The following is a 24,492-nucleotide window of genomic DNA, read 5'->3' on the forward strand; positions in this document are numbered from 1 at the left end:
CTTCTAATTCGTATGTTTGTATGTTCGCCTGGATGGAGGAATAGAGGGCAGTCGTTTTGGGGGTTGCCGCAACTCCTGATACTGTTCACGCACATTACTCCTCACCTCGGCAATCACATGGGTCCCAAGTGTAGCCAAGTCTCTCCCAAATCTGCCTGCTGGAAAGAAAGCACAACTCCAGTGCAATCGGCAGTTCAAACTCAGACTCGCAGTTCCCAAATTTCCCTGTCCTCATACCCACACCAAGTGACCCATTTGACTGATAACGAGAAGAATTTGGGGCGCCACGGTGGCTCAGTGGTGAGCACTGCGGCCGTGCACATTCCCCCTGTGTCTGCGTGGGTTTCCTCTGGGCGCTCCGGTGTCCTCCCCCAATCTAATGGTGTGCAGGATGGGTGAATTGGCCACAGTGTTCAGAGATGTGCAGGTTAGGTGCATTAGTCGGGGGTAAATGTAGAGTAATGGGGAATGGGTTTGGGTGGAATACCCTTCGGTGGACTTGTTGGGCCTGTTCCCACACTGTAGGGATTCGATGATAAGAACTTGGTGAGTCAGCAAAGTAGGACATCGGCTCAGTGCAGGTCACAAATAAAATATATCCAGCGAAGTGCCCACCAACATAATCCCAGGAATCCACTTGTTTTATAGGGACTCCCTTTTTCTGGAGAGCGGCCAGTAACGTAGCATTAAAATAGTGAACCCTCAAACCTGATGGACCAAACGACCAGTTGTTGTGTTATAAAGCTTTTTTTTTTCGTTGTTATTATTTCTTTGTCCATCATGCTGTCGTACTTATCATACTTAATGATGAGACAATTGAGATTGGACAATTTTTAATAACTTCTTTTTGGCTATGACAATGATTTTAAAATCACTTAACCCCTCTGATGCCGGTGCTTACCCACTTATTCTGTTGAGCAGATGAGAGTGACATCTGCAGGAAGTGGTGTCGGTCTTTAAATGTGCAGAATGGGTTCCCATTGGCACTGGGAGCTGACTCTTGTATTAATTGAGTGGGGTTGCGGTCGTGGTCGGCTCGGATTGTCCACTGTAAAGCGTGATGGCACAACTCTCGCCTTTAACTCGGTAGGTTGAATGTTCCAGTCCAATCTTTCGTACAACGCTGTCGCGCTCAATAAATTAGTATACAGTGCAAATTCAAAATGAGGAAATTAGACCATTCTCCCTGAAAAGCGATCGTGGGCCGAAGAAGAAAAAAACCCTGAACTTTCCTAAAACGTTAGGTTTCCGAGTCAGGAGAAGTAAAATCGCACAAGGGTCCCAGCTGTCATATGCTGTCAAATTCTTACCCCTACATTCACCAAATGGACGAATCTGGTCAGTTTAGTTGTGTTTCTTACTAGACCCACCCCTTCCCTCAACGTCTTCAGACAACTTGCATTTTCTGCCTTCTCCCCACCCCGCATCTTTTATGCCATCTCAACTCCACTTTAAAATCAGGGCCTTTATCATTATATAGAGATAAATGTTGACACTTAATATCTGGATCACGTCAAGGCTGAATGAATAGTCAAAAGCCTTGCACGTTAACTCGATATGGCAATAATACTCACTTTAAACTGATGTGGAAAAATTGGCTGTCAATGCCCTAATATTTGCTGAATATGCAGGACACTAATAAATAGACAAAATAATTCCACAGTTTTGACCTCAGGCACAAGGGCAGATTCGCTTATGACAGGATTCTGTAATTTCTAATTCCCTATAGTAACATTTTGGAACAGGTTCACAGCAAGGAAGTTAAACTCACTGCTTTCTCACTGTTAGATAAAAGCCAACAGGCATTATGTTGTGCTGTACTTTTAGTGCAGACGTTTCCTGAATCAGTACTTTTCAGAATTGACTTCATTTTCTCAGCACAAAACTTTAATTTCTAGAACAGCAGTATTCATTAAAATTTACTCGATGGTCTCAACCATAGGAATGACATGGCAATTGATTTTAAGGCAGAATAGGTACAATGCCTGATAAGTGCATCAAGATGGAAACGAAATACTGTGGATACTGCAAATCTGAAGTAAAAACAGAAAATGCTGGAGAAACTCAGCAGGCCTGTGGAAGGAGAAACAGAGTTAACAATTCAAATCTGATATGATTCATTGAAGTACTAACTGTCTTTCTCTCTGAAGAATGAGAGAAAAAAATCTCCAAATGTTCTGCTTTTGACAGGATGTAAGGTCCAAACGTTGGTGGATTTTTTTCATTCCAGTTGTGACACACCAATTGCCAATTGAAGGGTTAACTATTCCTTTGTAATAAAGGAGATTGGTAACCTTAGTCCTACTAGGCTAATATGGGAGAAATGAACTTGATTAGAAAATCACTGTCCTACCATTCAAGGCTGAGAAATATAACAGCAATGATTTTTGTTTATATATTATGATTAATGTAGAAAGCACATTCCATGTTGTCATGTATTATCAGTAAGTTTGATGTCAAACCAAATAAAATTATATTCAGACTGATAACAGAAAACTTGCTCAAAGAATTAGGTGGTGAGGAGTAAAGGGCAGAAGAGGTGAATCATATTGGTGATATTATGGAGGGAATCCAGAAGTTAGGGCCAGCTAGATGAAAGCACACCTGTGACTGGTGGAGCCATTAAAATCATGGATTCTCAAGAGGTCAGAATTGGAGGAGTGCAGAGAGTATTGTGGGACTGAAGGTTACAGAAATAAGAAGGCTGTGAGGCTTTGCAGGAATTATAGAGCAAAGGTCTCCTAGTGAAAATAAGCAAAATAAATATTGTACAACGCACACATGAAGTGTTATAAGTGCAAATTCCACTATACTTTATCAGCTCTACCTTTGCAAGAGCATGCAGAAATGCATTGGTTACAAATACAGCTATATCTGTTCAAAATGGAAACAATAATATTAATTATTAGCAACACCCTGCATTGTTCGGCATTAGTGAGAAACTAAAACTAAAACTCTCGACACGAGATTTTTGTGACAAAACAGAGAACTGTGGAGGCTTGAGATCTGAAACAAAACAAATTGTTGGAGAAGTTCAACAGATCTAGCAGCATCTGTGTAAAGAAAACAGAGTTAACATTTCAAGTCAGGTGACTCTTCATCAGAATGCAAGATTTTTTCATCAAACACTAATAGGACTAATGTTGGGGTTTTACTGTAAGGAATATTCCATCTGAGAAGAATCATACTCGTAACTTTGAACAAGCACATCTCCCATGACAATTATACTAAGTGCTTTAATGAATAAAAAAAGCTCTTGGAAAAAGTAGCATTTTTTTTCTGTCTTGGTTCTATGGTGCAGTATTTTGTGACTCACAAAATGAATGTTAGCTTGAATTATGAATATCCATGTTAGGTATGTTGACAAATGCATTGTGAACTTATCCTGTGATTTCATGGTTTAGTGACCACTATTTATTAGAGGAGTCCATTCCTCACAAAATATAAGTAAATTTGGATCTACTTCAAAGCTGTTATAATGCAGGGTTGCTATATGATTGATTAAAATAATCAGTCATGTACCAAAGGCACAGCCTAAAGGTAAGTAATGTAATGGTTCAAGAAATCATATTTCAATTACATTCTGATTATCATAGTCCTAAATCATAATATGATAGCTGTATCATTAGCATATGAACCAAAGTTAATAGCCATTTCATCATGCAGTAAAACACAAAAATGCTCTGTATATTATAAGTAATTGCATACAGTTGCATTTGGTCTGAAACATATTTGTTGGTCAATATTCATTTAGAAGTGGTTCCCCCACATTGTATTGAACACAGAAACAAATATTAATATATTACCATATCTGCTGGGTACATATGAATTGTAGCAAGTTTGTAAAATCTTCATGAACAAAAATAGAAATCTTTGAATTTTACTATATGAACCTTTTACCTTACACTGGAGCATGCAATAAAAGTGCAGCATAAGTGCAGCAAAAAGTTTCAAATGTACTGGGATATTTGCAGAAAGTGGTGCATGTGTGAAATGAGTTGTCAGAGGAACCCAATAGAAATAATCAGAAAAGAGGAAGTCTCACCTTCCCAAATAAAGAAAAAGTTTGCATTCAGTAACTGGTATCAATTTCATTTTTTAAATTCCATGACAGTATAATAGATTTAAAAGCAGATCGTGGAATGATAAAATTTCTAACATAGAGACAAGGATATAGAGACGCTATAGTAGAGATACTGGCCTTTATATTATATGGTGCAGTTGGCACACCAAGTTACACTGACTTTGTTAACCACGCAGCAAAAGAGTGTTCTATTGTTAGTTTACTTCACATTAGACTTAAGAGAATGAACCAGTTAATTTTAAACATTAAGAGCTTTCAGATGTGTGTCAACTAATGAAATGGACTCCTAAGTTAAGACTCTGCTTTTGTACATTATGCTGATACGAAATTGAACAGACAGTGGTTCCTCAAAATCAGCACGATTAATGTAAATATAGTTTATATATATATATGGGTAGTAAAAAGTTCATTTTGCATAATGCCTTCAATATCTTGATTTTATTTATTTATTATCATATGTATTTGTTACAGTGAAAAATGTATCTTAATATATAATTTTTGATATTTTGTTTTTGCCCTTTTATGATATAAGTAAATTGAATTCTTGGAAATTACGGGTCTAGATTATAGATAGATCAGTTCAACTTGCACAAGAGGAGAATTCCTCATTACCAATGATATACACATGAGAGGTATCAAAATATTTAAATTATACACAAATGTGACAGCATTTTTGTAAAAGACAAATTAATGTTAACAGTGTAACCTTTCATTAAGAATGTTTTTACTAAACTGTACACAGTCTTCTTAAGCGGTACAACATAGACATAAAAAAAGGGAAATAAAGTACATAGGGGCTAAGATTATCAGTGAACTTAGTGTAACTTAATTTTAGTTGCCTTCCGGTGGTCTGATGGTGAATCAAGGCCTAGAGCCTTCAAGTGGAGATGGATTAGAGTACAGGTATTAAGGAAAACATGCAGACATCATTTAGTCTTCATTTTGAATCTGTCTATATTTGTGTATTTTTCATTATAAACTCCTGTGCCAATATTTATAATGCAAACTGTTTAAGCAAACTTATCACATTATGATTACACTTTCCTGTCATTAGCAGAGCTGCAGCACCTTCACTTCTGAATATCTGTCAGGTAATTTTTTTAAAAAGACTAAAATGTTGTCCGATTGCATTGAAGGGTTTTATTTATTTTCAGTGATATACCAATAAGTTAGCGTGGAAACAAGTGAAATGTTTGCTTTGAAAAACAAAGCTAATTTTGAATGCAATTTTGTTTCTGCATGCTGATGTTAGTTTGATTCATTAAGTAACACTCTTAACTCTCAGTCATAAAGCTATGGATTCAAATCTCACTACTAGGTATGAGCACACGATCTAGGCTACAACTTCAGTGCTGTGCTGGGGATTGCTAAATTATTTCAGGACATTAAAGTAAGGTCCAGTCGCCTGTTGAGATGACTTGCAGAGGTCCAATGGCTTTGTCTGAAGACAAACAAATGGTCCCCCTTAGACCGTGACCAACAGTAAACTGAAACATTTCTTTGGCTAAATTTTAATTTTCAATTTCTGGGATCTTGCTATAGCAAATTTGAAGCCACATTTCCCTATGCTGCATTTCAAAGGTACGTAGTTGGCCATAACGCATATTGGATGGCCTGAGAGCATGAAAGAAATTATGTAATTCAAATTTATGAATATTTCTGATGGTATTTACCATTAAGAAAATAAGGCACAACTTTATTTGTGTGAATATCAGAGAGGAAATTAGGCTTACAAATGAAAACGCAGCCAGGGTTGGAGGATTTGAACTATAGGGAGAAGCTGAACAGGCTGGGGCTGTTTTCCCTGGAGCATCGGAGGCTGAGGGGTGACCTTATAGAGGTTTACAAAATTATGAGGGGCATGGATAGGGTAAATAGGCAAAGTCTTTTCCCTGGGGTCAGGGAGTCCAGAACTAGAGGGCATAGGTTTAGGGTGAGAGGGAAAAGATATAAAAGAGACCTATGGGGCAACATTTTCACAGGTGGTATGTGTATGGAATGAGCTGCCAGAGGAAGTAGTGGAGGCTGGTACAATTGCAACATTTAAGAGGCATTTGGATGGGTATATGAATAGGAAGGGCTTGGAAGGATATGGGCTGGGTGCTGGCACGTAGGATTAGATTGGGTTGGGATATCTGGTCGGCATGGACGGGTTGGACCGAAGGGTCATGTTCCATACTGTACATTTCTATGACTCTATGAATCTAAGTCAGCTTATTTACTCAGCTCAGTTTATTACCAAGCTTATTCAATAAACTCAAGTTATTCTGCATATGGATTTGCATATCTTATTGCTCTTAACAACAGCAATAAGATCTGATTGCAAAACCAGGAGCAGCTGTCAGTGGATCCTATGAGAAGTGGAGATGATGCAGGAGTGGGTGAGCCAGATCAACAGAGGTTCACAGTTGTTTTGTGGAGTCTAGAGGAGCACTGCATCTCTTCCTAAGTGTACATTTATCAACAATCTGAATTTAATAATAGCACAATGGTGATTACGTAAACACTGCTGATTGTTGTAAAAAAACTGTCTTGTTCACTACTGACTTTTAGAGAAGGAAGTCTGCTCCCCTTAACTAATCTAGCCAACAGGTCACTCCAGCCCCACAACAATGTGGTTGACTGTTCACTGTGAAATAGCCTAGAACACCACCCTCAGCTCCAGGACAACTGAAGTTGAGCTACAAATGCAGGCCGAGCTAGTAAAGTCTATAATGCACGAACAAATAAAAAAATTATGAGCTGTTGGTCAGCAGCTGCCCATTGTCATTTTAAGCACTAGCTGAACTAATGTCCAGCCCGGAAGTTAGTACTCGAAAGCACGTAAATGACCTGGAGATGACTTGCTTTGTCTTGTCCACATTGAACAACCTGGCCTCAGCTAGGAAACCCATACAGTGTTGTGACTGAAATTAGTTAATTTAGAGTACTAATTGCACTTAAAGTATTCCAGCACCCTAAGGATTCCATGAAGTGAAATGTGCACTCCCAGCTTATGAAAATCCTGCACCAGGAGCACAAAAATTTTTTTTCACCTCCTTGTAAAATGGAAGGGTTTGAAATTGTATCTGGGACATCATGGCAATGGCCATGGTTCTATGTTTGAATAAATTATTTATTAATGTTGCATTCTGTAGGTGGCCAAGATCCATTTTGAAAAAAGGCTACAGGCAAAAGCTGGAACTATCAGACATCTACCAGATTCCTTCATCTGACTCTGCAGATGAACTTTCTGAGATGTTAGAAAGGTATGTGAAAGAACTTTGTTAATAATGCTTTTCTCAATATTGTCTTCAATGCTCATATGAAATATGAATGCAAAATTATGACCAATCAAGCTGTAAAGGTTTCAAATTAGTTAAGTGAATCTATGAAGTTATAATTGTGATTTGGTCTTCTCAAATTGCATAGGCAGAATAGTTAGATTTTCCTCAGCTACACAATGCAATATTATGTAATGTGTGGAAAATATCAAGGGGAGTCAATTGAAGGCGCTTTTACAATTTACCAACTTCTCCTTGGCCACCCTATGTAAAAAATAGTCAGGACACAGGCCCAGAAATATTGATTTTCATTGTGACAAGAACAATTCCAGGGACCAGTGGAGAAACAATAGAATTTAGGGTAGCAGCAAGAAAGCATCCAGGAGTAATCATGTTCCCCTGTCCTCATGCCACAAGCTTCTTGATGATGCTGATTTAGCCAAGAGTCTGTACTGTCAGCTTGATGTAGAAAATTAGATTTGGGTTCATGGCAATGCCAAAAGATGGATGGATCAACCCTCTTCTGGTGAAAAGTTCAGGCTAATGTCATGAAACTCATCTTTATTCTTAGAGACTTTAAATAAATTACTCAAAGTTTAGCATCCACAGCATGGTAATGAAATAATTAACAATTAAAACTAGATTCCCTACAGCATAGAAACAGGTCCTTTGGCCCAACAAGTCCACACTGACCGTCCAAAGAGTAACCCACCCAGACCCATTTCTCTTTGACTAATGCACCTAACATTATGGGCAATTTAGCATGGCCAATTCACCTGACCTGCACATCTTTGGACCATGGGAGGAAACCCACACAGACACAGGGAGAATGTGCAAGTACAGACAGTCGTACGGGGCTGGAATCAAACCTGGGACCCTGGTGCTGTGAGACAGCAGTACTAACTACTGAGCTACCGTGCTGCCCTAGAGGAATGAAATACTGAATTAGTACTGATAAAGAAATTCAATGATAATGGTATCTCTCCAAGGTTAATAAATGATGATTTCTCATGTTTTATCACTTTTTTCACAATCGGGTATAAGCCAGATGTACAAAGCATTTAATTAAATTAAGAAACACTTTCAGACAAAATTTGAAGGGTTTGTCACAAAAAGGCCTAACGTCCAGATAATTAAATCATTCTGTAAAATCTTTTATTTCTGTTCAAAAGAATATGTTATCTGAACAACTGGAACATATTGTTAATTTATTTACTTTGCATATCTGGCATGGTACCTCTCCTGTTGGGGCATTTATTATAAATTATTGCATGAGCTTCATGCAAATGTTTCTCCTTTAATATTCCAGAATTATACTTAGTGAACATCTACGTTCCTTATATGTGCTCCCTTCTGACAGTGTGATGCAAATAGTGTGTAAATGTTTTAGCATTTACTTTGTTTTTATTAGATCCTGCAGCACCTTGAAGTGACCTTTTAAAATTTGTCTGCACTTTGATAGCCCATGTGCTAGTTTTACATGGATTTTTATATTGCTTGTTAAAATGCAGCTGCAAGTGTGGGGGAATGAACCCCTATCCACTTGTACAGTGTCACAGAACAGAATCACAGTCAGAATAATTAGAGCTCCCATTGCTCATCAATGCATCTCACCAGTCTTAGCAGAGAGAATGTGGACTACTGTGTCAATATGAAAATTTTTTGTTTCTTTCATGATCTAACCTGACCATTTCTCTTCAACATTTTTATGAATTATTTGTACTGCAAATTCTTGGCCACAGGCAGATCAATGTGACAACCTAATACATTTCATTTTGGGCCATTGGAACAGTAACAACTTAAATTTATCTGGCACTTTTACCATAATAAAATATCCCAAATGCTTCATCAACTGGGTTAATAGACAAAGTAGGCCTTTATCCCATCAATTCATGGTTAGATTCAAACATAGGCCCCAGAGATGAAAGATTCTTCAACTCTCACAATGTCAGCTAATCCCATTTCACAGATTCATATTTCTAAACATTACTACCAACAACAGAGAAAGTAATTTTTTTGAAGAAAAGAAAGTCATAGTTACACCTGTTGGTCATATGTCTTAACAATTCAATTACTTCTTCCCTCATAACAAAGTGAGCCTTTCATTTTGTTCAGTGAGGATAAAGGAAATTTGGTTGGAAATTGTAATGCCACAATTTAGTAAAAAGCCTGTTCAAACTATTTACATATATCTCACTATATTTACAGATAAACTCCTAGTAAATGATTCATCAGCATCAGACATATCTATTGACTCTAAGGAATTGTTAAATTAACCAATGACAGATTGGATGAGCAATTTTCTTGGAGAGAGTAAATGTGTCTACTCAGACTGAACAAACAGAAGTGACCCTTGATAAACATTATCAAAGTTACAGTTGGAACAGGATTGACACATTGCTTTAATATCTGCTTGAGGTATTTCAGTTGTTGATCCATGAGTCAACTAATGTTATGTTCTCTGCAGTTCAATGTGGACTTGTAATATAGGCGGCATAATTAGAAGATAGAAAATAAACTGGAATCCCCATGAGTCCACTGATGGACTGCTTGTAGTTACAAACTATTAATAAAAATATTTAAGAGAAATGTCCAGGTTAGCTAATTAAAGAAACAAGAAAGAAAACACGCAGTTGCTTGACTCACTGAACTGCAGCTTCTGGGCAATGACGGTCACTTTACTGTCTGCTTCTCCTATTCCTCTCTGTATGTGTGGATGAACCTGACACCACAGGATTCTCTCCTGCCTGGGACTAAGCAAGTGCCTGGTTTTCAGCTGTCTTCTGAGTGCCAGTGGCCTGGGTCATATCCTTCTCAGCCAAATATGGAGCTGTCACTATGAGGTGTTCTCCAAAGGTGCACACTCTCCAAGACCAATGATTCCTAACTAAAAGGAGGAGGAATCTAACATTGAGCACCTCTCCACCAGTATGGGATCACTCTGCCTTCTTTATGGCCTGCCTTTTCCTGTGGTAAGGGAAAGGGAGGGATTGAGTGAGATCACAGCAGGTGACTTGGTTGTTTGATGCAAGTGGGTAAAAGATAGTGAGGAGGCAGTGCAGAAGATATACAGGCATGGGGGGTGAGGGTGGGATGGGGTGGGTTGGTTAACAACATCTGAGGGGAGATCTTGAAAGCAAGACTAACAATGACAGAGCATGAGAACAGTGTAGCACTTTTCCTGGAAGAGTGGAGAATGCTATTCATTGAGTTATGGCATTGCTGGCTATTCCTCAACATCATGCATATGTCAATGACCTGCACAGTGACCTCAGACCTGGGCGCCAGGGTCTGCAGACAGGACCTCCTCTGCCTGTTTTAAGAGATATGGACTCTTCTCCTTTGCATAAACCTCTCAACCAGGACCTTCAGATCCTTGTTGGAGAATCATGATGCCATTTTCCTCTTCTGTGTCATTCTCTGGAAGTGCCCTTAAATGAGCAGAGCAGCTTCAGAATGCCAGTGTTTGGCTGGATGTACTGCGGCCTTTCAAAGATGGTGCAGATGGTCTTGTGATAGTATTTTTCTGAGTAAAGAGTTGTTGCGATAACTATACATGGTAAGATAGGGCTGAATTGAATGCGAGGGGTGCCATAGAAGCTGGTAGGCAGTTAATTTGGTCAGTTTGGGAAGATGCAGATGAGAAAGTTTGTCAGTTTTCATGGCAAAAGTTCCTTCAGAAAATCTATTACATTTGCAACTTAGCCAAAGAGAGCAAGATCAGTCCAATATTTTTACAAGCATTTTAAATGCATCTGCAAAATTAGTAAATCTGATCATCAATATCCATTGAGCATTTTTGCATACAAATATATTTGCCTTCGATTAGTCTATTGACTATCACTTTACTTGTTCAAGTTCGGCAAGACTGCAAATACATGAGAAGGAATGTTGTCTTTGGAATAAAGAATCCCTTTCAATATGTGGTGAACCAAAATAAATTTCAATCATCCTTGTAACATTATTGACAGCTTACCACCTCAGCTTTCAAGAACAACACATGTATCAGTACAAGTAATCAGTTGCTTTCAATTTTAGCAATGCAGCTCAGTGAGAATCTGAAGTGAACAAACAAGCCTGTTTAAACAGCAAGCTTGTTTTCCAACAGCTGAAATACCTCAAGCAGAACTTTAAGTGATTGTGTTAATAATTTTTGTACTATAAGTTTGGTATTGTTTATTAAGGGTCAATCCTGTTTTATCAATTCAATTAAGTGTGAAGGCATAACTGATTTTCTGTACCTTGTATTTTTCCACCTATAAAATTTGAATCATATTTTGATTGTTACTAATTTAAATATGAGGAGAGGGATATAGTGACTGTAATGAGGTCAGCTAGCTTATAGAATATGAGTCCCCTGATTGGGGCTGTTAATCTGGTCCAGTCTGGGAGCCCTGGCTGACAGATAAAAGAGAGGATGTCAGAGATTCTGCTACTCTCAGTTCTGACTCACTGGGCTGTGCCAGTGTCAAGGACTTTCCATGTGTAAAAGAAAGGGTGGCTTGGTGATGGAATACTGGCCTCAATAAGTTTATTCACAGTCATAGACGCATAGAGATGTACAGCACAGAAACGGACCCTTTGGTCCAACTCGTCCATGCTGACCAGGTATCCCAAACATTTGCCAGCACCCGGCCCATATCCCTCCAAACCCATCCTATTCATATACCCATCCAGATGCCTTTTAAGTGTTGCAATTGTACAAGCCACCACCACTTCCTCTGGCAGCTCATTCTAGACATGCACCATCCTCTGAGTGAAAATGTTATACCTTGGGACCATTTTATATCTTTCCCCTCTCACCTTAAACTTATGCCCTCTAGTTCTGGACTTCCCCCACCCAGGGAAAATACTTTGTTTATTTATTTATTGTCTATGATTTTGTAAACCTCTATAAGGTCACCCCTCAGCCTCCGATGCTCCAGGGAAAACAGCACCAACCTGTTCAGACTCTCCCTATAGCTCAAATCCTCCAACCCTGGCAACATCCTTGCAAATCTTTTCTGAACCCTTTAAAGTTTCACGACATCCTTCCAAACGGAAGGAGACCAGAATTGCATGCAATGTTCTAAAAGTGGCTGAACCAACATCCTGTACAGCCGCAAAATGACCTCCCAACTCCTGTACTCGATGCTCTGACCAATAAAGGATTCAAGAGGAAGAAGAAAAAAGGAGAGAGAGGAGAGTGTATGGAACTGGTGAGTTAATTGCTTAACATGCAGGAGAAATTTCCAGATTTTGAAAGACTTTATATTTGGGAAAAGAACAGTATAAATCTCAGTAATTGTGATGAAAGGGAATTCTCAGTGATTGAAGAGAGAAGGGGCCAAAGTTGAAACGTTGCTCAGAGGGGTCTAGAGGGCTGGGGAGTATGCCTGATGATAGTACATAATTTATACCTCCACTTCTATGTTTTCACTCTGCTGTGTGCACTCTGTTTTGACATCAGGTAATATTGTGCTCTTGCATTCCATGTTCATGATCTATTCATTCCTTGTTATTGTTCCTGTAACCTTACTTTTACTGTGGGTTGGGGAGTTTGATACTTTGTTCAATTATTGGACTTTATTTAAGATATCCAGCATTACCCTGCAACAGCACTGCTGTGCCACCAAGTGGAGATGTTTAATTACTACTGTTCGCTTTGGCGGAAAGATGTAGTGTTCAGTTGATTGATAGACATGTAACACTGAATGACATAGTTCCGGATGTTTCACATAATGAACACCCAGGCTGACATATGGAAGTTCTTGGAAATCTAAAGACCTAACCCAAGCATACCATTTCCATATTGAGGAATGAGGCTGGTGTCAGCCCAGTTTTCACATGTATGTGGTTTATGCAGACACTGGGTCATTTAAGTTCATCAGCCGCCTTATTCCTGCGCAACATTTATGTCTGAAACTTGGAATGTGCAGATAAAACCAGGTAAGAGCAGCTCTGAACATTATGGATTAATTTGAATGTCAGGGCATCCTTTGCATCCTGGTATGCCTGTGAGGAATGTAAACTGCTCTTGGTGAGGATAAAGCACACTTTAATTGGATAAAAAACCCTTTGGAATTGTTAAAAGTAGACATGTTTCTGTGTAAAATAAGCATACATGCATTGGTCAAAGCTGCTAAGGGACTGCCAAATTTGTCAAAGAACCATCCAAAAAAATGCATACAATCAAACAAGAGAAGTTAGGTATTTCAGTGTGCATCCTGATGTAAGCAATTATATGATTTAGATTGCATAAATGATTTCACAACCTATTATTTTCAGAGTGGGGTGCATGTCAGGTGAGTGTTTCGATGGACACCGCCAACTAGAATAGAAATATTTGTTTTCATAAGAGAATAGTTAAATGAATTTTGTATACCCTTTGTATCAATCTGAGTGTTTTTGTCAAATAATGACATCATCAACAGGCATATAATATAATTTTATGTCAGTATGCCTCCGGAGGTCTGCACATGTTGGATACTTAGTGAGTTGGCATGGAAAAAGAGCAAAATGTGCTGAGTGGGGTGGGGCTGAATTGGCTTGGAGGAGTTGGCATTAAGTTGGCATTGAGGTATAAAGTGCCAAGGGAAAAACGTGAGTTGTGGATAGATGGCTAAGGAGTGGTAAAGACTATGTAAGGGGCCATTGGAATGGGTAGAGGAGCATTGGGCTTGGAGGATATGAGATGGCATGAATGGTGTATGGGGGGAATGTGGAGGCAGGGTGTGGGAAGGTGATATATAGAAGGATAGTTTCAGTTTCATTTTTTAAAAATCAAACTGTAGTATAGCACTGGGAAGAGAGGCAGGCCTTACACGAAGCCTGCAGCCGCAGCTAGCAGTCTCCATTCTCATTCTGGGGTTGACTGGCATGCCTCTTAAGAAACTCTACCAACCCAGTGTTAAATATGACCTTCCAGTGCACTCTTTCCTGTGTTTGGTTTGCGCAGCTGGGAAACATTCCGTCCCTCCATTCCTGACACAAGAATGAAAATCTGGACTATGACTTGACAATCACAGTGCTATTGTCAACCATAAAATAATTGCAATACTGCAATTACTTTGAAACCTAATTAGATATTTATTTTAAGATTGTTTCGATGCCAGTTGCATTTCTTCTTGCCTTTCCAAAAGTAGTGACTACTTGTTGGCTTCTATGACCTAGATTAATTCAGTGTAAGCAAATGGGTTTTGAATTAGTTATAGTCTCACTTTAGCAATCCTTTTCTTTTGCAAACTTTGTAACTACTTCCTTTAATCTGTGCATCATTATTATACTTGCTACTATTCAGTGTTAAATACTTTGATGTATGCTAGAAGCTCAGAATAAAAGATTGCACTGTGAAATTTGATTAATTTCTAATTTTTTTGATAGTCTACCTACCTTTTTGTAGCTACTTAAAGATGCATTGGCAATTTGCTAATTCATGGTAAAGATGAAAAATAATCAAATCTTTTTGAGGTAATGTTAATAAATGACTTCAATGATGTTTTAGCATGATTTATACAAATGGGAATAAACTAATGTCACTAATTATTTAACTACATAAATAAAATATTGAAAAGAGGTTTGGTTACAAATGCCTTTAAAACAAGGAATTACTAATGTTAAGTGATGGGTCAAGGTTCAGTTTACAGGAATTGGCATCTGTTATACAAAACTGAAACAGATAATAGCAGTTCAAGAATTTTGAGAATAAATTCCTTGCAAATAAATCAACATAACTGGAACTACAAGAAATATAATACAGATTATCTGCTTAGTGTTGAATAGTGTCAGTCAATTACAAATAGTTAAAATTCAACGAATACTATACCCCTGTACTATTTCTCTCAAAAGTAATAAATAATTTTTCATAGAGCAGTCATTTTTTTTATTTCATTCTATTGGCAATAATAAATATGTTGAAATTGACTCCAAAGCTATTGCTTGGATAAATGGGAGCGTAAAACAGAGAATATCAATTCTTTAGCAAAGTTGTTAAATAAATATTACTAGTTTAATATTGCATTGGCAGAAATTGCTTACACTGGAATATAAGATTCATGGATTATTGCATATTTCTCACCCACATTATACTGCATGTGACAGCAAATAACAATTACTTAGCTGCTATTTATGTATTTTTATTTTCTTGTTATATATTTGTATTTGAAAATTACTTATATTGAATTCTATGCATCGTGCAAACTAAGTTTAACAGCTTTAATTCAAGATCTTTTACTGAAATAACCATAAAATGACAATGAAGAATTGAGATGAATTTCACGTTGCAACGCAATTAAAATCATGGGGCAGCATTATTTAGTCATGGAAGCCCTAAAGAATGGGTTTGTTGCTAGGGGAAAGGGGAGCTGAATACAAAGCTTGTCAAATCAAAGCTAGGGGAGGTATTACAGTGTTTAATGGTTATTAGGTGGCCCAACTAGCCTACTGAATTTATGAGAAGGAGCAAGAGAGGTAAATCATTGAGACAATAAACTAAAGTAGCTTTGGCAGTCTGGGCCCCAGATCTTGCTCTAATAAGCTAACTTTCCCTTCATGAAATGTTATTTGTTATTGAGTTTGAAATGAAGTTTTGTTTAAATCTTCCTTATATTTTAACTTGATTAGACATGTTGCTCTCTTAACAGAAATACTTACTTATAGGAATAGCAGTTTCCAAATTCCATACGGCTTGTTTAATAGGAATGGCCACTTAAACTAGAAGACTGTTTCTTCCATTGTTTTGTAAGAAAATGGTTACCAATCAAACTGTCTGTAACACATGAAGGTTATAAAGAATCTGTTTCATCTATAAGTTGTGGGTTTGAAGTGAAATCAAGTTAGATCATTTGGTATTTCACAAGGAACATGCTTAATCAATTCTTTTGATATGACATAGTGATATTGAATTGAAGGCCCTGTCCTTTAATCAGTTCAATGTTCCTGTAATGAATAATTACACCATTTCCAAACTGTCTAAGTTTTGGACTTGTTTGCCTAATTTCTCCTTCCAAGAGACTGGAAATATTCCAAACGCATTTATTTGCTTGTAATTTGTGCCACTGCCCTTCAGAGTCTCAGTAGCATTCTAAAAAAGCATTGAACATGACCTTTCAAATAATTAAACTCCTACAGCGTGATATATGATTGGGTGTTTTTAAACTGCCAAAAATGTGGCCCAATTGGAATTTGAACTTTCATTCAATTACGATGTTTACCAAACTTAGATATTCAAAGGCTCCTCCTGCTTGTTTTTACTATCTAATTACTTACCATCGCCAAATCTCCTTGGCTATGCTTAAATTGAATAAAACATTCAAGAGATCCCTGCTGCTGGTGGTGCTTAAAAGATGTGTACATTTGATTTAATCGATTTGTTCTCATTTGTTTGCAGAGAATGGGATAGAGAGTTAGCAACGTCGAAGAAAAATCCCAAACTTGTCAATGCACTTCGCCGGTGTTTTTTCTGGAGATTTCTATGTTATGGGATTCTGCTTTATTTTGTGGTGAGGCTTTGTTCACTTACAGATGGTATTGATTAAACAGTAAAGTGTTCAAATTATGTTTTGCAGCAAAACTACCCTAAAATTAAAATAAATTTTGCAGTCACGTAAACAACATTGTCAGTGTCACCATTTTTGGGGCACAGCACTCCAGCTAATTCCTTCTCTTAAGCTTGCAGAGCTGAACATATGGCAGGAAATATCAGACAACAGTATCTGTTAAAGGGATCATCAACTACTAACAGGTTAATTTCTTCTGGTGGTTGCTCTCTTGCCACAAGCATTTTGATGCTTTCTCTAGTTCTTGCAATTTGTAAAAATCTACAGGATATGAAGTGAGAGATGTTGAAGGTTTTTTTTACTAACTTCCAGCTTCTGCATAAACTTGTTGACATATGGTTTGAATGCATTCGTAGTTATTTTCCTTAAATACAGCACAGCTGGACAAGCTGTCGAACACTGAGGAGAAAGTGTGGATGAACTATCAACAAATTCTATCAAGAAATTCTTCCATCAGAATGTTGGTGAGAAACAACTTAGCAGAAATCTTTGCTTCAGGAAAGATGTCCTCGCTGAAATCTGTTACTCCCAACTTCAACCTAAGGACTGCCTTGCTAGTGGCTACGATAGTGATTAACTTTTACGTCTCCTTTGAAAAAGGAGCTGAAGATAATTGCCACATCTCACAGTTTGCATTCCATTGTTGTTGAAGGAGTTAATGGAACTCTTTGCTGAAGAAAAGCTAACTACATTTCATTTTCTATCATCTGAGAGCAAGTATAGCAACCGTGTGGCTTCATATTGTATGCAGGCTTCTCCATAGTGTGCAGTACAAATGACTGTACTCACAACTTTACAGTGCCAACTCTTTGCTTTACTACAACTGAAAAATTGTCACTCCTATAATGCCAAGCATATAACACAAAATGTCTTGTGAATGCCTGATATTATAGCCACAGTTGGGATGTCTTCATTCTGAGCCAGTCTGCCATGCAAGCTGCATTTCCGTCACCACATCAAATTAAAATGGGGTTACAAGGTCAATCTGTTGATGACTTGTGTGTCTGATGACCAGCACACGTGCACATGCATACAATGAATAAAATGAAACTTCAGAAAAAATGAAGTAAACTACTGGCATGTCAAATCAACACTTTGATTGTCTGGTCTGCTCTGGAGACATTTGACAGAGCAAATGTCGAGTTTTGTGATGGCCTGTTACATAATGCACAACCTCATCAACATGAGGGCACAGCATTCTGCTGAGCAGTTCAGGAACATGAACTCGAGGAAGTGGAGGAAGTAAACTACAAATCCATTTTCTGACCAATGTCACATAAACACATTCAATTGTTATATCAGTAACCCTAATTCCAAATTTGTTAACAATCCCATATCTCATCTTCCGTCTCTCACTGACCACCACAATGTCCACCTAGCCACAATGCAAAAAATAAAAGCTACTGCAAAAGAAACATTACAAACCAATTTTTATGTGAAATCGTGGGATGTAGCATGCAACTATCAATAATCACCCTTGTAATTTTTCTTATTGCCTGTATTCTGTGTGTCTTTGCATGGTTCATTTCTCCTATTCACTATTACCCCAATGGCAGGTAGAATGCTGCTGATTTTTAATAGAGAAGACTGCAGGTGGGGTCACAGGACATATGCATGTAGCTCCAATTCTCAAAGTCCTGGCCTCCAGCTGCAACATCTTGACATGGCCTGCAGACATCTGGCCTGTCTGATTGCTGGGCCTTTAAGTTACATTTCACACCATAATCCACAATGTTCACATCCTTAACACAGTGAAGAGGCAATCCAAAGTTGAAGATTTCTTGGTCTTTAAAATAGATTGGTGAATAGAAAAGGATAGCAGGACTTTGGGTTGTGGGTACAAAGCAAGCAGGGGAATGTTGTTAAATCCATAGAAGATATTTATTAGACCACAGTAAAGGCATTGTGTTCTACTCTATGTACTACATTGTAGGAAGGATAGTAAAGCCACAGAAAAAGTATTGTGAAAATTCACTTGAATGAACCAGAGAACAAAATGTCTAAATGTGATGTAATTCTGCCCATTGTATGGGCCTAAAGCAGGTGTAGCATTATTCCAACTAACTGGGCAGATGCTTAAAATAATCCACAATCCTGTTTAGATAAACTTAGAGACATTTGAAATGAATATATGTCACTTAAATTGATGTCCTCTGCACTCATTTCTGACCAGGATTGCTACATTGGTTTCTAATAACTAGAGCTTCACAAATGCATATATTTAATGGAGTTGGAAGAGAATGAGCTCTTGTCTAAGCTCCACGAAATCATTGCAGGCCATTGTCAGCTTACCACAACACTCCTCCTGATTGGTTCCTCCCTCCTTCCAGGTTTGGGTATCATCTCAGGTGACTTCTTTAAAATCCTGATGGGTGAGCCATACCGGACATCTCATTGATATATGTAACTTGCTTAATTTATGATGGTAGGGCCCCACAGACAAATTTAGTTCAGTCCTTGACCATCTCCATTGTAGTGCAACGCACCCACTTGGAGGCAGCAAGGAATTCAGTTGTATTATGTCTTCGATTTTTCTGCAATGAGACACTAACATCCACACAACATAAGATAACCACAAAAGTGCTGAGAATTCGAATTGTAGAGAGGATGTATATTAGTTTAAACCTATGGGAACTGTATTTGATTGCATACAATCCAATGATATGGTAAAAGTACAAGTAAAGGATTAATTTTACTCAGTGTAATTTGTCTGTTAAGTGTGATAACTTGTAGATTAAGTTGTGTGCATTTTGTATTGCTGATACTCAATCTTCATAGCTATTTATTTAAGTTCTTTTGTGATTTCAACAGGAATTCACTAAAGCTGTGCAGCCTCTCTGCCTTGGACGAATAATAGCATCATATAATGAGAAAAATACTTATGAACGTGAAATAGCCTACTACCTTGCCTTAGGCCTATGCCTTCTGTTTGTTGTGAGGACTCTCTTTCTACATCCAGCTGTCTTCGGTCTCCAGCACCTCGGAATGCAGATGAGAATAGCATTGTACAGTTTAATTTATAAAAAGGTATTTATATAATTTGCACTGACATAATTTTATTACAGATATCTTGCAGTGTGATTTGAAAGGTAAGAGGAGATTCATTTTCTTGAATAGTGTAATTTGGGAGGTTTTTCTGGATCATGGGGCTGCAACAATGCTTATCTGGTTTCATGTCTAAGTTTTCCAACATAGCCAGTACAACTCTGGTCCCACACAGTCACATCTGGACTAATCGAAGGTTTTGCTGGCCAGACCCAGTCATTATTCCAGTGGAGAGGGGAGTTGTACATGGGTCCTTGCCTGGGAAATTGGAGATTCTGCTGGGCAACTCCCCTATGTCTGGAAGCATCTGAAAATCTCCCTTTAAACCAGAGAATTGAGAATAAAGAAGTAACTACTCAGGAAAAGTTACACTATTAAATAGAGACAGACATACCTCAAACACTCTCAACTACATTTCCCCTAAATCACTTTGTGTGATCCACGGTTGCTGGCCTGACCCCCCCCCCCCACCCCCCCCCCAAGACAGGACACATCTCCATCCTGGTCTGGACTCCAACCCTTTTTTCTCGCTCCCTCTTTGCTTGCTCTGTACCTGACCCACCCTTCACCCAGGGAGCCGATCACCTCTCACTGCGTACTGACCTCCCCTTCACCCACTTCAAACCAATCCCCACACAGAGCTGCACTCTGACATCCCCTTGACCCACTTCGCACCCAGTCCCCACCCCAGTTGGACTCTGACATCTCCTTCACCCACTTCAGACCTAATCCCAACCCAGCTACACTCTGACCTCCCCTTCACCCACTTCTCACCCAATCCTCACCCCCAGCTGCACTCTGACATCTCCTTCACCCACTTCAGACCCAATCCCTACCCCCTCGCTACACTCTGACCTCCCCTTCACCCATTTCAGACCCAATCCCTACCCCCTCACTACACTCTGATCTCCCCTTCACCCGCTTTGGACCCGATCCTGACCCATTTGTACCCTTCACCCGTTTTGGACTCAGTGTCCTCCTTTCCCATCTTTAGGAGCCAACATTGTTCACCAGCTCCAGGCCTGGCCCCCAGTCAGCTGCTCTGGACACAGCTCCCTTTCCCCAATGGGTTCATCTCCCTGTTGATCATCAGGGTGCCAATCCCTCATTACCACACTCCAAACCTACTCCGCCCTTCACTTGTTGTGGACACAAACCAAGCTCTGTTCACCCCTGTCCCAATGATTCAATACCCTCTTCAACTGCTCTGGACCCTATGTCCATCATTTTGCAGGAGCTGACTGCCCTTCTGGAACCAAACCCTCTTCAATCCCAGGAGAGAGCCTCTCACTCTCCCCCTACTCTGGATCTTCTCTCTTGTTCCATTGTTCTGGAATCAGCATTCACATTCCTGACCTTCAACCCTGCCGGCCTCCATCACCTGACACCTGGACATCCATTCTACATTTCAGACTGAATGTTTCCCTGCTTTCCACACACTTCCTAATACCCCCATTTCCTGCTGCGATCCTTGGGCCTGACATATCCTCCCTCGCCACCATACCTCCCTGTGCCAGCAACAGATCTCTCCTTAAACACTGCATCACTTTCCTGGACCCTTTGCCACCTTGCACCTTGGCACCTTGTCTGGTACTCTACCCTTCAGCACCTATTCCCTACCCAATTGGCACCCAACTTACCAGGCCTTCAATCTAACTGGCACCCTACTTGTCTGAAACCCTGGCCCCTACCCATCTGGCACAAATTCTTCCGACATCTTCACCTTCCACTTATGAACTTGCTTGACTGGAGATGTCGAAGTGCTGTCTGTGATTCTGGATCATTAAATGTCATAAAGCCATACAGCATGGAACCAGACCCTTCATCCAACCAGTCCAGACCAACCATGTTCCCAATCTAAACTAGGCCCACCTGACTGTGCTTGGCCCATATCCCTTCGAACCTGTCCCATTCGTGAGCTTATCCAAATATCTTTTAAATGTTGTAACTGTACCTGCATCCACCATTTCCTCTAGCAGTTCATTCCACACATGAATCACTCTTGTATGAAAAAAGTTGCCCCTAGTTTCCTTTTAAAATATTTCTCCTCTCACCCTAAAAATAGTTTTGAACTTCCCCAAGGCTAGATAAAAACCCCTGTCATTCACCCTATCTGTGCCCCTCATGATTTTATTAACTTTAATATTGTCACCCCTCAACCTCCTATTATCCAGACCCAGAGTCCTCATAAACTCCATTGAGTACAGACCCAGTGAAAAAAAGTCCCAACCTTTCCAGTCTATTTTTATACTTCAAACTTTCTATTCCCAGCAACATCGTGGTCAATCGTTTCTGAATCCTTTCCAGTTTAATAATATCCTTCCTATAGCATGGCGATCAGAACTGGACATTGTACTCCAGAAGAGGCCTCACTAATATCCTGTACAACCACTACAAAACGTCCAACTCCTCTATTCAAAGGTCTGAGTAATGACTAAATGCCTTCTTAACTACCCTGTCTGTCTGTGATGGAAATTTCAAAGAATTATGTACCTGAACCCCATGGTCTCTATTCTACAATATTACCCAGGGCCTTGCCATTGATTGTGTAAGTCCTGTGAAAATAGGGCCTGGTTTGCCTTTTCCCCAAAATTTTGCGACACAAGAGAACTGTCAGAATGGGAGCATAGCTCCACTTTTCTGAGGGAACCCTGATTGGAATCTCCTACCAGAAATATGGAGGACTCTCCTTTTGTAAAAATGAAGGAGTTGAATGGTAATCTGTTGAAAATTGCCAGTCATTGGAAAGTCTGGCTCATAGTCACTCTGGCAATATCATCCAGTGAAACAGATTCAACTTCCAAATGTAACTTGGCCACAATAATTTGACATTATTTTTGATATGATGACCAATGATGAGCTATTTCAATGGACAAGCACTCTTTCCAACTCAACAAGCCTGGTGCCACTTTGTCTGCCCTCCAGCAAAGCTACTGCATCTTTTGCCATGAATACAGAAATTGCTGGAGAAACTCAGCAGGTCCAACAGAATCTGTTGAGAGAAAGCAGAGTTTAGATTTTGAGTTCAGTGAGCCTTCTTCAAAACTCATTGTGACACTGGACTCGAAACATTAACTCAGATTTCTGAGCACCAATGCTGCCAGGTCTGTTGAGCTTCTCCAGTAATTTCTGTTTTGTTTCAGATTTCCAGCAAATGTAATTCTTTGTTTTATATTACTGCATCCTTTTGTCCTAAATTTATCTACCCTCCATGATTGCTCATTTGGGTTGAAATATCTATACACAACTCTCATAGCCTGTTTGACAATGAATCACATGGCAAACCTCATATGAACCTCATTGAGTTTTGATTATGGGGAAATGTCAAAGCGAATCATTGAAATGTGAATTGGATGAATTTTTTTCAGAAAATAACAATCTGCAATTCAGTAGACTGGTAATTTGAGGCATGATGGGTAGACTGCCCTGTGTGATGAGGCTATCACTTTAATAAGGCTATCTTGTCCTTAGGTTTTTTTTAAAGAGAGGTTGCAAAGGCAGAGGTGTTGAGGTGTCTAGGAAGAGTCTAGTTTAACAGTGACAGGGGAGTGGCCAGTTTTCCCAGTTCAATGCTGGATGACTAAAGAAATTGAGGGTTTGGTTAAAAAAAAGAAGGAAGCATATGTCAGGTATAGACAGGATAGATCGAGTGAATCCTTAGAAGAGTATAAAGGCAGTAGGAGTAAACTTAAGAAGGAAACCAGAAGGGCAAGAAGGGGACATGAGATAGCTGTGGAAAATAGAATTAAGGAGAATCCAAAGGGCTTTTACAATACATTAAGGACAAAAGGGTAACTAGGGAGAGAATAGGGCCCCTCAAAAATCAACAAGACAGCCTTTGTGTGGAGCCGCAGAAAATGGGGGAGATACTGGAGTATTTTGCATCAATATTTACTGTGGAAAAGGATATGGAAGATATAGAATGTAGGGAAATAGATGGTGACACCTTGCAAAATGTCTATATTACAGAGGAGAAAGTGCTGGATGTCTTGAAACGCATAAAGGTGGATAAATCCCCAGGACCTGATCAGGTGTACCCTAGAACTCTGTGGGAAGCTAGAGAAGTGATTGTTGGGCCTCTTACTGAGATATTTGTATCATCGAGAGTCACAGATGAGATGCTGGAAGACTGGAGGTTGGCAAACGTGGTGCCACTGTTTAAGAAGGATGGCAAGGACAAGCCAGGGAACTATAGACCAGTGAGCCTGACCTCGCTGGTGGGCAAGTTGTTGGAGGGACAGGATGTACATGTATTTGGAAAGTCAAGGACTGATTAGGGATAGTCAACATGGCTTTGTGCATGGGAAATCATGTCTCATAAATTTGATTGAGTTTTTTGAAGAAGTAACAAAGAGGATTGATGAGGGCAGAGCAGTAGGTGTGATCTATATGGACTTCAGTAAGGCGTTCGACAAGATTCCCCATGGGAGACTGTTTTTCAGACTGGAGGCTTGTGACCAGTGGAGTGCCACAAGGATCGGTGCTGGGTCCTCTACATAAATGATTTGGATATGAGCATAAGAGCTACAGTTAGTAAGTTAGCAGATGGTTCCAAAATTGAAGG

The 24,492-nt window shown here is 39.3% G+C and overlaps 1 protein-coding gene across 1 annotated transcript in view; it reads left to right on the forward strand.

Annotated features, from left to right (window-relative positions):
- Window positions 1-993: 993 nt before the first annotated feature.
- cftr (CF transmembrane conductance regulator) overlaps window positions 994-24,492 on the forward strand; it is a 119,165-nt gene continuing 95,666 nt past the window's right edge. Inside the window, exons 1-4 of the mRNA XM_072551511.1 lie at window positions 994-1,086; window positions 7,222-7,332; window positions 16,715-16,826; window positions 19,695-19,910. Coding sequence (XP_072407612.1) covers window positions 1,061-1,086; window positions 7,222-7,332; window positions 16,715-16,826; window positions 19,695-19,910 — 465 coding nt within the window. The 5' untranslated portion in view covers window positions 994-1,060. The remainder of the gene's footprint in view (window positions 1,087-7,221; window positions 7,333-16,714; window positions 16,827-19,694; window positions 19,911-24,492) is intronic.

Source organism: Chiloscyllium punctatum, chromosome 32 (assembly GCF_047496795.1).
Source record: "Chiloscyllium punctatum isolate Juve2018m chromosome 32, sChiPun1.3, whole genome shotgun sequence".
Classification (NCBI taxonomy): Eukaryota; Metazoa; Chordata; class Chondrichthyes; order Orectolobiformes; family Hemiscylliidae; genus Chiloscyllium; species Chiloscyllium punctatum.